Raw genomic sequence first — 17,732 nt, 5'->3', positions numbered from 1 at the left:
AGGTGAGCAACCCTAGGAAAGCTTGAACAGTCAAGGCAGGGAGGCGAAGTGAGTCATGCGCTTGGTTTTCTTCCCTCAATCCCCACCACCATTTTTTAAATAACAATGAAAGGGCCAGGAAATGACTTAGCTGAGGTCAGTTGAAGGATGATATAAGTTGGTCATCAGTCATCCAGGTGGCCCGGTCCCACAGGTGGGGCTCAGCACATCACAGTGCCAGACACAAAGCAGGGGCCAGGTTCATGGACCAGTCACTCCTGAGCTGCCTTTCTTCACTTGTACTGGCCCTCCCCACCGGAGCAAAAACAGTCAAGGTCACCACCTGAGAGCAAACCCCCTCGACCTGGATCCTCCACTCCTTCAGCACTGTGAAGTTCCTGGGCCCAGCTGGGATGGAAAACCATCGACCTGTCCATCCAGGCCCAGTGGGCCTCACCCTGCTAGCCCCCACCAGGCAGTCCTGTCTCTTCTCATCTCTTTTCCCATTACATATCTTTCCTTTCCCTCCGAGTCTGACCAACTCTGGCTACGCATCAGCTCTGTGCCAGGCCCAGGCTGAGCCCTGAAAACACAGGGGTGAAAGCCTCCTTCCTCCCTGTCTTGAGCCCCAAGGAGCTCAGAGTCTAACCAGGAAAGCAGATACATCCCACCACAGATACCAGTGCGTCCTGCTCCTCCATGTTTGGGGAAATCTCCAGTCCAGTTTTCTTCCTCATTTGGTTCTTTCCACAGTCAGCAGGCAGGGGTTGCTTCTTTTATCCCTGACTCTCTCCCACTGGGGCTTTTGCAAAGGTATCCTGACTGGACTCCTTAAATCTGTTCTGTCTCCTCCAATTCACTTCCCTTATAGCAGCCAGAACTAATGTAATATTGCCGGCAAACACATCAACGTAAACTGATGGCTGTGTGTGAAATAGACTTAAATTACACCCTAGGGCCAGCTAGCTAATATTTAATTATCTAATCATAAATCTACTCTCCAAAAGTGACCATTGCAAGCATTTAAAATATTGTTATCTTAATCTGCACCAGAGGGTCTGTTAATTACACAAAGGTCATTAATTACACATCAGTGAAATGAGTTGTATTGGCAGATTGGAAAGGGCATACAAGCACCACAGCCCTTGTACAAACAGCCTAAGTATCCAGCACACCCAATAGCCTGGAGCTCCAAGTCTACCCCCCAACTCCCACCCAACTCTTGCTTGATCTAACCAGGGAAAGTTTTGGCTGATCTTACCATAAGAACATCCACCTTGGAATAACTGTCAGAGTGCCTAGGGCTGGAACAATAGGACTTATTCAAGTTCACAGAGCACTGGGCCAGTTTGTGGGCATTTTATGCTCGTACCTGATATGCTTCCCTGGTGGCTCAGATGGTAAAGAATCCACCTGCAATGCAGGAGACCTGGGTTCAACCCCTGGGTCAGGAAGATCCTCTGGAAAAGGGAGTGGCTGGCTACCCACTCCAGTGTTCTTGCCTGGGAAATCCCTTGGACAGAGGAGCCTGGCAGGCTCCAGTCCATGGGGTCACAGAGTCAGACACAACTGAGCGACTAACACACAAGCCTAATATCAGAATTTGCTGTGAGATTGTTTCCACTGAAACACACCACCTTAAGGAATGAGGCGGTGTAGGTGGAAACTCAGAACTCCAGTTTTTTAAATAATTTTATTTTTAGCTGTGCTGGGTCTTTATTACTTCATGGGCTTTTCTCTAGTTGCGGTGCTCGAGCTTCTCATTGCAGTGGCTTCTCTTGTTGCAGAGAACTGGCTCTAGGACATGTGGGCTCAGTAGTTGCAGTTCCCAGGCTCTAGAGCACAGGCCCAACAGTTGTGGTGCATGGGCTTAGTTGCTCCGCAGCATGTGGGATCTTCCCAGATTAGGGATGGAACCCGTGTCTCCTGCATTGGCAGGTGGATTCTTTACCACTGAGCCACTAAGGAAGCCCTCCAGCGTCTCCTGATGGAGCTCCTATTTTCCCAAGATAACCTGGAAATTATTGGTCAGCCAAATGGCTTAAATTCATTCACAAAGAAATCTCAAAAGACGATTTGGGTTATACCAGTCCTCTGTTCTAAAGCCTTCTACACCTTCCTACTGTTGTCAGGATAAGGAACAGACTCTGTGAAATGCCCCGAGGCACCCTGCAACAGCCCTGCCTCATCTCTGTGTGACTGACCTCAGCTCCTTGGAGATTCCACGTTCCATCTTCCTTCCCCTTCTCACCTTCCATGAGCCACAGAATGCCAACCACCACAGCCACCACCACTTACTCTTCACTTGTGAGTTGTCTTGGCACCGAGGGCAGGGAAAATATGGAGGCTTTAAGATGTTTGCTTCTTAAAGACTTCCTAATTTTACAGCACTTTCCCCCACTGCCTTGCAGCCAAGGTAGAAAGCTGAGGCTCTCAGTCCTTTGCCAGCCCACAGAGATACAAAGTCAGGGCCAAAGGTAGGAAACCCTGTGTTCACAAAGCATCTCTTCCCCCTCTGCCCCTCTTCTCTTCCCTCGTCGCACACATCCACTCATTTCAGGGCCAAGTGTGGACTTGTGGCTGAAAAAAAATAAAATGACAATTATTTACCAAAGTCCCTCTTCTAAATAGAGTGGCTGCCCACAAATGATTCTTGTTTCACTGAAAAGATGATGATGGGCAAAAACAAAGAAGACCGCAACCAAGAGAAGATGACACTGCGTAACACTATAAAAGGATGAAGAAATCCTGAAAGACAAGATCTGGGTGACTGTGGCTGGAGAGGCTGGGGAAGAGGAGACAGAGGAGCGAAGTGGGAAGGTGAGGGGAGTCCCACATCACCAAGATAGTCACAACCTCCAGGGAGCCCTCACCATCCTCCAAGCTGACTCCCACCCTCTTCCTCCTCCCTCATAGCACCCAATACAATTATAATTACCTGTCCAATCCCGCTGCCTGGGAACTCAGAAGATCTTTCCTTCTGTACTTAAGGAAAGAACCTGATCTCCCTAAAAGTTGTAGGGGAGAAAGGAGAAGCAGAAAGAAGACACATTTCTAGAAAACTCTAGGATGCTCCAACCACCCCTGGGCCATACTGGGTCCACAGTGGTGAGTGGAAGTGCCAGGCCCGCCTGGCTGCAAGGGCCCCACTACACCTCGCTGCCCACGTGATGACGGTCCCGCACTCAGACGTCCCAGCCCAGCCTCCTCAACCTCAGTGGATGGCAGCTCCATTCTTCCAGTCACTCAGACCGAAGGTTCTGGAGTCATGCTTGATTCCCTCTCCATCTCACTCTACCTTCAGTCAGCCACTCCATGTGGTCTACCTTCAGAACGTGCCAGAATGGGCCACTTTTCTCACTGCCCCCAACTCCACTACCCAGGCATCTTTCTCTAGGTAAGAAGCCCCCTACCAAACCCAGCTTTTACCCTGGCCCACTGCTGCCCCCTCAAAGCACGCGACAGGATGACCACAGTGACAACTGTAATAGAAACCTGATCCGGGCACTTCCCAGTTGCAAGTTTTACACTGGCTCGCCTTGGAGTAAAAGCCAAATTCCTGGCAGTGGTCTCTGCACTGGCCTGGCACTGGCTTCAGGACCACTCCCTGGACACACCTGGACCAAAATATGCTCATGTCAGGGCCTGTGCTCTAGCTATTCCTAAACATCCTTCTCTCTTCCTTTGAGACTCTGAAGTCTCCCTTTCTCAGTGAGGCCCACCCTGACTACTCTGTTCAAGACACCCTGGGCCTCCCAGAACTCCCAGGTTCTCTTAATCCTGATGACCTTTTCCTTTTTCCATGGCTCTTATCACCTTCTAAGTTACCATACATATGATACTTTTTATCATGTGTTTATTATTGCATTAGTATTATATATTATACATTACTAGATACACTTATATATTTGTTGTTGTTTAGTCACTAAGTCATGTCCAACTCTTTTGCAACCCCCATGGACTATATATAGCCTGCCAGGCTCCTCTGTCCATGGGACTTCCCAGGCAAGAATTCTGGAGTGGATTGCCATTTCTTCTCCAGGGAATCTTCCCAACCCAGAGGTCAAACCCACATCACCTACATTGGCTGGCGGATTCTTTACCAGTGAGCCACCATGGAAGCCCATGTTAGTTGTACAGTATATTATTGAGTGTTTGTCTCTCCCCGACTAGACAATAAGCCCCACGAAGGGTAGGATCTGCATCTGCTCTGTTTACTGATTAGCCCAAAGCATCTAATAAATATTTTCTGAAGAAATGAATACATCTATGTATGCACGTATGTACAGATGGCAGGAAGAGGAGAAGTGTGGCCAATGCTGTGACAGATGGGGCATCCTGTCCCTCCTGGTGCTGGAGCTAAGACAGCAGTTGTGGGGTGGAGAGGAAAAGGAGGCGTATCTAGGGAGAGGAAGCACATATGATGCGACGTGGGGAGGGAGAAGGCAAGGTTCCTGAGCAACCACCCACCAGACAAGGGACTCACTGGACGCAAGCTCGTTGAGAAACTGGAGAACACCTACAGGCTGTCTGGGTGGGTCCCCTGGAGGTGCCCCCGGGGCAGGAGGGTGGTGAGAACTGTAGCTGACCCAGGAGTCTGGGAAAAGGGCTGCACACACACTATCATAACCTCAAGTCAGATGGACCCCTGGGGCAGCCGGGCAAGCAGAGGTAGGACATACAGCAATCACCGGAGCCCAGGACATGGCCTCCCTTTGAGAGCTTATAACAAAACCAACACAGTAAATGGACTGTATGTTAGCAGATCACAAGATGTAAAAATCTTTTTCCTTGGAAAATCCCAAGGGATCTTTTTCTAGCGTCTAAAGTGATTATTTTAGATCGAAAGCTTAAAATGTAACAATCTCTGCAAATAACCTTTATCTCTGGATGTAAGCATTCCTTTTTATATATTTGACTTGTAAAGCAAGCAAGCATCATGGAAAGAAGCCCTATAACAACTTAATCAATATTTTTATATCTGTGGGGAGGGGGGGTGTCCAGAAGTAATTCGTAAGTCTGAATGCTAACTCAGTACTAGGTACAGTGAAGAATCACTCATACAGACATAGTTCTTTCAACCTTATTATTTCAGAAGCCACACACCTGCAAACTGAATGGCCCTTTAAAAATACTCCAGGGACCTCCCTGGCAGTCCAGTGGTTATGATTCCTCACTTCCAACGCAGGGGAGCATGAATTCGATCCCTGGTGAGGGAACTAAGGTCCCACACAGTACACAGTGCGGGCAAATAAAAAATTTTTTTTACATAAAGCATTCCAAATTGTGTTCTTTTCTCTCAACCTCCAGAGTCTCCTGCCTCTAGCTAGCTAGCATCCTCCTTCCTCCAAATCCAAGGCATCATTCAAAAACATCTTTGCTGTTCACAAGGTTTGTTTTACAAATGTCATTTCCTCCAATGTCCTGAGCAAGGCTGTGAGTAATTCGCCAAGTTGCTTAACCTCTCTGAGCCTCAAATCCCTGCCTGGACAGGAGAACAACAAACACATAAGGGTTGTATGTGGATAAAATGAGGTGGTGTGTGCTGGTGCTGTGGGAAATCGACACAGGAAATACACGCTTGCATCCACTGTCCCATGCGTGAACTTTCCCAGGCTCCTTGGGCCTTGCACTTGGCTGTGCCATAACCTCCCATTTATCAAGAAGCCAAACAACCTCAGTGGATGGTGAGCAGGATGTTTCAGCACTCAGAGCTGACCCCGAGGCCCTGCAGAATCCATGGGGTTTCTGCATCATTAAAGAAAGGTCCAACCACATGTTTGCATGCATGTGTTTTACTACATTCTAAACTTTGAAAAAAAAATGTGCAATGATCTCTTGGCAGTGTTTCTCCATGTATGCTCCAACGGGTTTTGCACAACAAAAGGACTCTGTTGTCAGAGTTGGAAACTGTTGTTTCCTGCTCAGCATCCATCCCTTCCTTCCCTGGACACCACGTCCCAGTTTTCTTTGGGGCAGCCCCCTCACCCCAGCCCTCCTACAGTTCATGTAGTTTGCATGGGATTGACCCCACATGTATATACACTGCTCAGTCCAGGGGTGCCTAGGTGATCCTGGCCTAGAGAATGAGTATTTTCCATCTCCCTGACCAGGGCCATCAGTTCAGGGATCAGCATGAGACTCAGCCAAGTGAGAGAGACTCAATTCAGGGAAGTTTACTGGAACCACTGGAAAGGAGAAGCACTTTAGCTAAAAGGATGCTGTAAACTCACAATTGCTGGACACTACCATGTAGAAAGGGCCTGCCTGAGAAGGCAATGCACAGAAAAAGAAAGCTCCCATCACAGCATTCAAACCCCTGTATTCAGCTGTGCCTGAAGGCCACAGACAAAACTCTAGACTGCTCAACCGCCTGAACCAACAAATACACTTTTTCAGTTTGAATATTTGTAATTACAAGAATGCTAATTCACAGCTGGGATATACAAAGTTAAACAAGGTGCTTTTACTACAGGGCTTCACAGAGACTTCAAAGGATCAAAATGCATCATGCATCTCCAACAGGAGGATATAATAGGCAGCCTCTTCCCTAATATACATGTCCAATGAGCATATTTGAAGACCATATCCCAGGGCTGGTATTCCACAGAAAAGACATTGGGCTGATACAAATTACCTGTAGGTTAACCTGATATTAAAATAATCCAAATCCCCATTCCCTATTATTCTGAGACAAATGGGAATTCATTTTCCCAACACTGTTGATACATTTACCCAGACTTTAAAAATGTGTATGATTTTTTCTTTTTACTCAATTGGGGTCATATGCACAAACTATGGTATATTTTCCAGACTCAATAAAATATGTATGCACATACGTGTGTGTGTGTGTATTACACTGGGATGATTCATGAGCTGCCATGCTTTTGAATACTGCATTTTTTAATAGTCTTTTTTTTTTTTGGCCTCTAGTCCCAGTGCCAAGCTATTAATTGTCTGTGCTTTCTGTTCTAAATGTGTCATACTAGCAGCAGTCTCTCTTACTCTTTTGTGGGCTACTAAACAGGCGAAAAAGCTCATTGGAAGTCTGTGTGTTTCAAAAAAAAAAAGTGGAGGAGAGGGGCCAATATGTTGAGAGTTAGCGCTATGTTAAGTACCTGAGTTTCCACACATGAAATGCATGTCAATGACTTTGGCAGCTTACAAGATGCTTATTTCCAGGTCTTGCCTCAGTTTTGGACAGCTGAAGTTTCCAAATAACTGACCTCTGAATGTAAGAGGTGTTACAATGCTTAGCCAAGAAAAGAGTCCCTCCAAGTCAACAGTAAGCACTGTGCCCTGCTTAGAAACTTTCAAGTGAAAAGTTTTGTTGTTTTTTTAAGCCCAAGAGAGCCTATTGTCCAAAAAATTCCATTTCTTAGTTTATAAGTCATTCACTGGCATGGATGTGTCAAATTGCAGTCATTTTACAGGCATTTTGTCTGCCTTAAGTATCTGCTTGCCTGTTTAAAGGGTGTTTGTAGGCTCCTCCATTTTCTGCTCCTATAACATGAAATGGCCTTCCCAGGTGGCACTAGTGGTAAAGAACCTGCCTGCTAATGTCTCCCTCCCTCTTGTGGGAGACACAAGAGATGTTGGTTCAATCCCCAAGTTGGAAAGATCCCTGGAGGAGTGCATGGCAACCCACTCCAGTATTCTTGCCTGGCCTAGTGGGCTACAGTCCATGGGGTCGCAGAGAGTTGGACATGACTGAAGTGACGTAACACGCATGCTTTGGGGTCACATAGAAGAAACCAAGCTTCATCCCATCATTGAAAGAACAACCTTGGTCCTGATGAGGTAGGCAGGTCACAGGTATACAGGCAGGCTGTCTGGTTTGGGCAGTAAAAAACCAAGAAAATCAGTGTTTTAGATTCAACCACAGGAATGGAAAGTTCCTGAATCCTTTCAGTTAGTATCAAGCTGTGTTTGCTGCCATGCCTCGAGAGTTGACAAGGAAAAGCCATCAGTTCGTCTCATATCAGCATCCGAGGACCCGGAGGCAGGGACGCAGGCACCTGTGGCCCAGAAGTACGACTTAAAGAGGAGCCCAGCTTAGCACTACCCTGATGCCTTTTGCAGAATCCAGAGCACATGTTCTGAAAGGTTCACAGGCTCCTAGGCTCCCCCAGGGCACCCTCAAAGTGGGGAGGAGACAAGCACCTGCTCAGCCAGCCACGTGGAAACTCTGAGCTTGTCCGGCCAAAGAAAACACCTCTGCTGGCCTCCACCCCCAGCGCTTATGCTCAGAAGGGCCTCTGTCCTCCGCTTCAAGGTCTGAGGACCAGATGTGGGCCTGGGTGATGGCCTGGCAGGTCTGAGGAGCCAGGGGGCCATTTAATCCTCAATTAGGACCTGTACACACCCCATCAGCCCAGCTACTTCTTCACAACAGCTGCACAGCTGAAAAGCCCTTTTGGAGAATATGGATCACTCAGTACATCTTCAAGCCCTAAATGACAAGATCCCCAAAAGAGAGCACCCCTCTGAGAAGGGTCTGTTGTGTTGATCCTATTGCCTTTGAGCAATCTGCTTCCCTCCTGCGTTACAGGTAGAAGTGTGGAAGAGGGTGGGGAGGACAGCTGCTCTGTGTACATTACTGCAAACACTCTTAGGGCAGCATGACTACAAATGAAAAGGTATTTGGAGACAGAGCAGGGAGTACTGGCTCCCTCACCAGCCCCAGGCAAGGCCCTGGCCAGGACGGATGCTCCTGGTGTCAGAATTGGGCTGTGGTTTCTGCTTCAGTAGAGGGCTCTCTCTGAGCCCCCAGACCCTCCTCCATGAAACCACTGGTGATGTCTGAAAGGGGTAAGCAGGACAGCAGTTGGGGCCGAGGATAGAGTGGGAGAATGCTGTCCAAAGCCATATGCACAGCTTTGGCGAACAGCCTGGGGTTTAGAAGGTAGTGGCCCAAGATCCAGGACTCTCTTCACTGCAAACACTAGTTGACCTGGTACTTATTCTACGCTGACTGCCCACGTTTGCCCTTCAGTCCCTTCAGGGGAAAAACTCACCCTCCAGGTGCGCTTTCCAGTGGAGGAGACCCCACGAAAGTCCATTAGCCTTGCTCCACCTTCAGTGGGCTCTCTGCCCAGGCAAGTGGTGGCTGCCAACTCGAGCTCATCTCCAGCCTGCCCCCTCACATACACCATTCAACTCTTTTAAGCAATAACGAAATAATAAAATACCATAGTGAAGAAGATGGGAGGAGCGTCATCAGTGAACGAGAGTTTTCCAGAAAATGGAAGAAGACAGGAGACAGTAGAACAATGACTGACAAGCGTGGAGCAGACAAGCCCAGAATAAACATACCACAAGAATGTGGGGGCTGATAAGGAGTGGGTCTGACAGGCAGAATCTGGCAGGAGCTCAGGATCTGAACAGCAGGTACCATACAGAGCAGAGTGACAAATGGTGCTAAAAGTGGGGACTGCTGAAAGAATCAGTGACAACGGGCCCTGCCTTCCCCAGCCTCTAGTCACTGCCTGGCCTAAGACCTTGAAGCCAAGGCCAAAAAAGGGGGGCCCATCTTCAAAGACATTGACTCTTGTGAAAATGCAACAAGCAGTAGATTGGAGATTCCTCAAGCTATCCTTGGTGCTGTTTCTATCATAATTGGGAGGCCAACTGGAAAGGGGGGTCCTGATCCTCAAAAAATACAAGTGATGTGCCAGAGTCTTTAACCACACAGGCAGCCCTCATTGTAAGGTGAACCAGGGAATGAGAGGTGCCTTGGCCACCTAGGCTGCTGACACAAGGCTGCCCTGTGCAAAGCACAGGCAGGACGACACCATCACTGGGAGTGGCACATCCCAGTAGATGCCCCCGGTCACCATATCACAAACCAGCAGGCCACACTCACTCCACCAGTCTCCACACCAACTAACCCCACCACCTCCAGCCCATCAGCCTCACCCTGAGACCCCACTTTCTTTGAGCAGAACAGAGCCTTCCCATCTTTGAACTTTAAAAGCCCCACCTGTTTGCTTCTCCAGAGCCTCATCCCAGAGCATATTGGATTCTGCACTGGAGCAGGTTCCCTGCTTGGCCATACTTTGCTGTTTGCATTTGATTTCTGGTCTCTAATAATTTTTCTTTTATAACATGCGGAAAGCCTTGGAAACTCTGGAATGTGGTAGGTGATTAAGCTCCCACTTCATTCCCACAAGTGAGAAAGGCATGAAATAAATTATGTGTGTGTATTTCAAGAGAAGACAATGTGTTTGAAGTCTTCCATCATCAGAGTTTGTTGAATAGGATGCAATGGGGTCTTAGAGTAGTGTGTGCACACATTTGCATGGGTTTTCATAACTGTAAAAGAATTTTTCTCCAACAGTCTCTTATATGGGAGCCCAATACATAGAACTGATTAAAACAAGCTGCCATGGGAGAGCAGGGGAGGGGAATCAAGGCCCCATCAGCTCAGATCACTGTCTTTTTCCTTTCTTGTGGCCCAAGTAATGTTCTTAAATGACATTTCCAGGGAGCACAGTTATCAACTCCAACTCAGAACAACTAAAAGTAAATGAACCATAAGAAAAAAGGAGCTATTTAAAGCTATATAAAACATACAAAATTTAAAATATGAGCAGTGGGACTTTCCTGGTGGTCCAATAGTTAAGAATCCACCTGCCAGTGCAGGCGACACAGGTTCTATGCCTGGTTCGGGAAGATCCCATATGCTGCAGAGCAACTGAGCCCATGAGCCACAACTACTGAGTCTGCACTCTAGAGTCCATGCTCCACAACAAGAGAAACTGCGGCAATGAGAAGTCCGAGCACACAACTGGAGGACAGAGCCTGCTCGCTGCAACTAGAGAAAGCCTGTGTGCAGCAGTGAATATCCAATGCAGCCAAAAATAAATAAATATTTCAAAAATAAGTTAATAAAACATGAGCAGTTGTCCTTACCTGCACACTTGTAAACACTGACCAATAAAATCACAGGTAGTTTCACCAGGCAGAATTCAGCAATCTTCATCATCATCATCACCACCATTGTTGTCATCCTCATCTACATTTAATAAGTTAAAGATAAGCCGTGCCTAAGTGACTGATATATACTCAATCATTCAATCCAAACCACAAAACGATGAGACCAGTATTATCCACATTGTAAAGAATTTGACCAAGGCCCCATAGCTAGTGGGTGACAAGGACCAAGATGCAAACCCAGGTCTGCTGGACTCTCCTCATATACTCTTAGCCATTGTATTCCACTAGCACCCATAAAAGCCACTTGTGTCCTTCTTTATGTATTTTATGAATTTATTTGTATTAACTACTGTCATAAGAAGGACTGGGAGTAGGGGAGAGCCAATTCCTCAAGTCCTAGAGAGACAGATAAGGCAGAGATGCCCATCTAGCCTGGAGTCACCATGGAGATGATCCCACATGTCACAAAGAAAGGGCTCAGAGGAAATTTCTCACCCCAAGGGGACTCAGTGCTCCTAAAACAGTCAGATCTATCAATCTTTCTTCAGTTTCTTCCCTTCCTAATCATCAGAAAAGCTTATGAGTTTTGACATTACCACATACTCTCATATAACTATATTAAGAAGGGGGAGAGAAGGAAGGGGTGTAAAAGAATTAAAATACGTAATCTACCAAAACAGACTAGGTTTAAAATCAATGAGTCAACAGACACCAGTATATATATACACACACATACACATATACTATTATAGGGGAGCTTTCCTGGTGGCTCAGAAGGCGAAGAATCCGCCTGCAATGCAAGAGACTCGGGTTTGATCTCTGGGTCCGGAAGATCCCCTGGAAAAGGGAATGGCTACCCTCTCCAGTATTCTTTCCTAGAGAATCCCATGGACAGAGGAGTCTGGCAGGCTCTAGTCCACGGGGTCACAAAGAGACACAACTGAGCGATTTTCACTTTCATACTAATACATTAGTATATATACTATGGACTTCCCTGGTGGCTCAATGGTAAAGAATATGTCTGCCAAGAAGGAGATGAAAGTTCAGTTCCTGGGTTGGGAAGGTATTCTAGAGGAGGAAATGGAAATCCACTCCAGTATTTTTGTCTGGGAAATCCCACGGACAGAAGAGCCTGGCGGGCTACAGTCCATGGGGTCACAAGAGAGTCGGACACAACTTAGCAACTAAAACAACATTATTAAGGAATTTGAGGGAAAATATTAGTAGAAAAACAGATCCAATTATTTACAATCATTCTCTGGGGAAGTTATAATAGAGACTAAGGGGTGGCTACTTAAGAGACTGCTGCCGTTTTATAAGCATTTTAATACTATTTGGTTTTTCAAATCAAGTGCCAATATTCCTTTGATCTGTGAAAAATGATGAAACAAAAATAATAAAACCTACCCTCCTAAGTGGCCTCCTTTAGCTTAATGGCCTCCAGAAAGGAGTTCAAACAGAGACAGTACAATTTGATGTGGTTGGTGGAGCCATGAGATCTGAGCCACTGCAGATGGGAGGTGCCTGGTGTTGAGTCAAGAGCCCTGGATCTTGAAACAGAAGACCTGGCTTCCAGTCTTGGCCTTGGTGCTCCAAGCTCTGTGGCCTTAGGCAAGGTGCATCATCTCTCCAAGCTTCCTTATCCCATAAGGGCAGTCATCCACACCTGATACAACCAAGAGGATTAAATGCCATAAATCCCAATCCAGTGATGCAAACTAACCTCACGGTAAGAAGACAATGAGTGGTGACCTGAAAGTCTGAGCCAGGGAGGTGAGAGCCATGGAAAGATAGACTTGAATAAGAGATATAGGCTTCTTGCCCATGAACCAGGCACTGAACTGAAATTTCCTCTCCCCTCCATGCTGTTCCCCACTTCTTTGATACCATGGAGTATATTTTAGGGTTCTACAGACTCAAAAGAGAGGCAGATAACCCAAGTGTCAATCTGCATCCCCCTGGATGAGGCTCACTCAGACCTTGAACCCATTTGATCCTGGCCTGGGCCCTCTTGAACAAAGTCCCTCCTTGATTCTTCCTAATTAAAAAAAAAAAAAAAAAATCTCCGAATTACTTAGCCTTAGGATCAAACCTTAGGCCCCAAAGAGGAACCTCCAACCCTTTCTCCATTATCACTATGTCACACTTTGTGAGAGGCCTGGCCGTAGCTGTCATTTTAGGACAAGCGGGTCCAGGCTTCCCAGGAATCAGCCCAATGTGTGGCCATTTTTTCCAAGTCCTGACCATTTAGAAGAGCTCATAGCTTAAGGGCCAGCTGCCAGCTGCCTAGTTGCCGAGGGCTCCCTTTCTCCCCCACCTCAGAGCCTGCACTGGTTTGGGAATGAAAGAGGTCTGGTAGTCCATACTTTCCTAGGACTGCCATAGAACCTTGTCCTTTCCCTCCATCTCCCATGACGAGACTCATACCCCATCAGACAACACTGTTGTTACTGGTATGTCGTGATGTGAAGAGGTAGAAAGATGCCCTGTGAAGCAGCCCTGGGCAGAGAGGCCCCAAGACAAGACTCCAGATCAGGCCTAAGGCACCCCCTTACCAGGATGAGGAGGCAACGAGAGAGTTAGGCTGAAAGATCCCCAGAGGTCGCAAGAAACACGGGCTGCTCTCTGCATAGACAGCACGTGAGATGAACACACAGACCTGCAGATTCAATCCCCCCAAAATGAAGTTTATTCTTTGGTACTTCATACTTGGCAAGGGATGATCATAATGTCAATTTATACAATGATTAAACTAGTAAAATACATCTGGATGGGAAGGAAACCTCAGAGACCAGCTTTGATTCCACGAGCACAAGGTAAAGGGCCCAAGACGGAGAGACAGCAGAGGGAGGGTTAGGGGACTAATTAGCCAGTGATTAAATGTCATTTTCCTTGAGTCAAGTGATCCTCATTTTATTCAAGTGTCCAGGAAACGACGACGGAATTTTTTTTTCATTTTTGGGGAATTCTTTTTTTTTTTTCTTTTTTGGTCCAATGAATAGCTCAATCATATGAGTTTATAAGTATTGTGCAATTTCTAAATTACAATCTTTAAAAATCAGGCTGACACGGTCAACTCCTGCTGGTTGGGATTTTCTGAATCACCTACAGAAAGACAGCTGCTCCGCCGAGAGCCTGTCTGAGAAATGGGCCGGTATATTCTGTGCCCCAAAGCATCTGTTTCCTCAAAGATGTAGCCAGGAGGCTCAGGGTATGAAGCCAGGCACCTGCTCATTTCCTTAGGAGTAAAGCTGATGGTGTATGTGGTCTGGCCCTCCACAGGGATATTTCCTTGGGGCCCAGACCAGACGGGCTTGCAGCTTTTGGTCATCATGGGCAGGTGGGGCACATAGTGGGCTCGTGTGGTGGTCAGGCAGTCCAAGGGCTCAGTGGGAAGGTTCAGCTGGGGGATGGGTTTGACTGGCTCTGTCCGCTTGCTGGCCCATTGCTTGTAGTCCTCTTTGGTCGTGGTGGAGCCTTCAAAGCGGCCACCCTTTCTGACCGAGAGCACGGGTCGGCAGGACTCAGCTGGGGCACCCTTAGGGTACGTGTAGTGGGCCTGAACTGTTGTCAAAAGGTCCATCTTCTCTTCAGGAGGGACATATGTGGCAGGAGGTTTGGAGAATACCTGGGGTGTTGGCCAGGTTTGGTACTTATCTCGAAACTCAGTGGTGTTGGAGAAAGGCATGTCAAGCCCACAAGGCCTGGTGGGAGGTTTCGAGCTCTTGGCTGGCTCCCCCATCAGACCCCGGTATGACTCTTTGTGGGTGGTGAGGCTTTCAAAGGGGATTTCACAGGGTCTGAACTTCTCTGACTCATGCACAAAGCGCTTCTCCAAGGGGTGGGCCACATAACTCATCTTGTAGTTTGTCAGATCCTCCAGGGGGATGTTACAGAGCTTGGGCACAGCTGGAGGCTTACAGCTCCTGGTGTTCACCAGGCCCTTCATGGAATAGTCATCCTGCTGCGTGGTGCGACTATCAAACTTGGTTGATGCCGGCCGGTAGTGGTGAGGTGGACGAAGCAGCTCTCGTCTAGGTTGGTTCCAGGGTAAATAGTCAGCTGAAAATAAAGCAGAAGTGGTGATTATTCATAAATCCAATCACTCAACCTGCATGTATTCCCAGAGGCCCCAAAGCCACAAGCCAGTCCTCAGAGAGATGTTATCGGAGACAGAGGAAAACCAGACTAGATCCCTGCCACCACCTCAACCAAGGGCTTGATGTTTCAATTCTGTGGTATTTGTAGGTTATTGTGCAGCAGAAGGCTGCCCAGGTGGTGCTCGTGACAAAGAACATACCTGCCAATGCAGGAGATGTAAGAGATGCAGGTTAGATCCCTGGGTCAGGAAGATCTCCTGGAGGAGGGCATGGCAGCCCACTCTTCTTGCCTGGAGAATCCCCATGGACAGAGGAGCCTGGTGGGCTACAGTCCATGGGATCACAAAGAGTAGGATATGACTGAAGTGACTTAGCACACACACACATGCAGAAGAGACAAATTTATAGGAGTCTCATCACACCCACAATGCTGCATGTGGGGATTTTAGAGGGTCCAAGGCCATGAGTGGGCCCACGGAATGGATTCCAACAGAGGAGTCCAACTGCTGGTTTTCCCTTATCCAAGAACAGTTCCATTCCTCTAAGAGAAGGTGCCCTCTGTGAATCAGCAAAGAGTGACTGGGAAGGTACATGCAGAGCAGAGAGACCAAGGATTCACAACCCACCCCTGCTGGGCCTCCAGCCAGACCTACCAGGCCTCCCTGGTCATCCGTGGGGTAATCGCCATTATGTTCCTATCATCACACATACAATCCACATACATCAAATATGGCACTCCAGGGGAATAAGGGGGACTATGTTGGCTAACCAACTCTGAATCCACAGGGAATTCTCTTGCCTACAACTTTACAAAGAGAACAAAAGTAGTCTTTGAGGTATATAGCCAATACCAGTGGAGTCCACAGGCACACTTTTTTTTAAACAGCTTTCTTGAGGTATAATTTGTATAAATATAAATGCACCATTTATATTTATATAAATATAAATAGAAAATGCACCATAATTTAATAATTTCTACAGAGTTGTGCCACAATCTATAGTCAAAATCTAGTTATGCTGAATCACCTTGCTGTACCACATAAATTAACAAAACATTGTAAATCAACTATACTTCAATAAAAAAAATTTTTTTTAATCCAGTCATAGAATGTTTCCATCACCCCCCTAAAAATCTAATCAAGTCAATTTGCAATCTTCATTCCCATCCCTGGGCAATCTTCATTCCCATCCCTGGGCAATAATTAATCATTTCTTGGTCACTATAAATGTGCCTTTTCTGGACATTTTCTATAAACAGAATTGCACAATATATAGTGTTTTGTACTGCCTTCATCAATACAAAAAAAATATTTCATTATATTTTAATTTACATTTCCCTAACAATTAAAATTTTTGAGTATCTATGTATGTGCTTGTTAGCCATTCATTTGTCTTTTTGGTAAAATATCTACCCAAATCTTTTTCCCATTTTTTAATACAGTTGTTTGTCTTATTTTTGAGTTATGAGTTATTTTTGTATTCTAGATACAAGTCCAAATTTAATCGTTAGGGAAATGTAAATTAAAATACAATGAGATACCACTAAACACCCACTATAGAATGCCTATAATTAAAAAACAAATCATAATAACAAGTGTTGAAGATGTGGAGAAATGAGAACTTTCATACATTGCTGGTAGGAATGTGAAGTGGTACACCCACTTTGGAAAAGTCTGCGGTATGTTGAAAAGTTAAACATAAATTAAACATATAACATATCAATTTTGCTTCTTGGTATCTACCTAAGAAAAATGAAAAGATATATCCTCACAAGCACTTGTCTATAAATGTTCCTAGCAGAAATTTTCATAATAACTAAATGATGAAAACAACCCAAATGCTCATCAAATGATGAATGGATAAACAAAATTTACTCTAGTACTATTCAACAATAAAAAGGAGTGAACTGATACATGCTATTACAGGGATGAACCTCCTTTACATTATGCTTAGTGGATGAAGCCAATATAAAACACTATATATTGTGCAATTCTGTTTATAGATACAAGTCCAATACCAGATATGCTATCTATAAATATTTTTTCCCAGTCTGTCACTTACCTTTTCATTTTCTCACTAGTATCTTTTGAAACACACAGAAGTTTTGAATTTTTATAAAATTTACTTTTTTCCCCTATGTCTTAGTCTAAAAGATTTAAATTTTTAGCTCTTACAGTTAGATCTCTGATCCTTTATGAGTTAAATTTTTAGTATGGTGTGAAGTAAGATCTAAGTTCATTTTTCTGCAAGTGGATATCGAATTATGTCAGCACCATTTGTGAAAAAGACAAATTTTCAGCTACTCTGATTTTGATAAATAAAATTTAGAATCATACCATGCCAATTTCTGCAACAACAAAAAGCCTACTGAAATTTTGATAGGAATAGCATTGAATCTATAAATAAATTTGGGGAGAACTGCACCTTAAACTGCATTGAATCTTCAATCTACAAACATGGACTCTCACTACCTGTTTTGATATTATTTCTCATTCTACAAAGCTACTATCACCCTGATAACCAGATAAGCAATACCAGACAAAGATATTACCAAAAAAGGAAATTACAGGCCAATATCACTGATATTGGGGCTTCCCTGGTGGCTCAGAGGGTGAAGCGTCTGCCTGCAAGGCGGGAGACCTCGGTTCAATCCCTGGGTTGCGAAGATCCCCTGGAGAAGGAAATGGCAACCCACTCCAGTATTCTTGTCTGGAG

At 45.8% G+C, this 17,732-nt stretch overlaps 1 protein-coding gene across 4 annotated transcripts in view; it reads right to left on the bottom strand.

Moving 5' to 3' along the window:
* Positions 1-13,583: 13,583 nt before the first annotated feature.
* The window catches only part of SAXO1 (stabilizer of axonemal microtubules 1), a 124,464-nt gene continuing 120,315 nt past the window's right edge, over positions 13,584-17,732 (bottom strand). For all 4 annotated transcript variants that reach the window (XM_081499151.1, XM_081499131.1, XM_081499125.1 and 1 more), the window contains one exon: positions 13,584-14,979. In XM_081499151.1, the coding sequence (XP_081355277.1) occupies positions 13,976-14,979 (1,004 nt within the window). In that variant the 3' untranslated portion in view covers positions 13,584-13,975. The remainder of the gene's footprint in view (positions 14,980-17,732) is intronic.

Source organism: Giraffa tippelskirchi, chromosome 1, assembly GCF_054371585.1.
Source record: "Giraffa tippelskirchi isolate mGirTip1 chromosome 1, T2T-mGirTip1v1.2.pri, whole genome shotgun sequence".
NCBI lineage: Eukaryota > Metazoa > Chordata > Mammalia > Artiodactyla > Giraffidae > Giraffa > Giraffa tippelskirchi.
The sequence above is the reverse complement of the archived record's forward strand: the minus strand, read 5'-3'. Positions and strand labels throughout refer to the sequence as shown.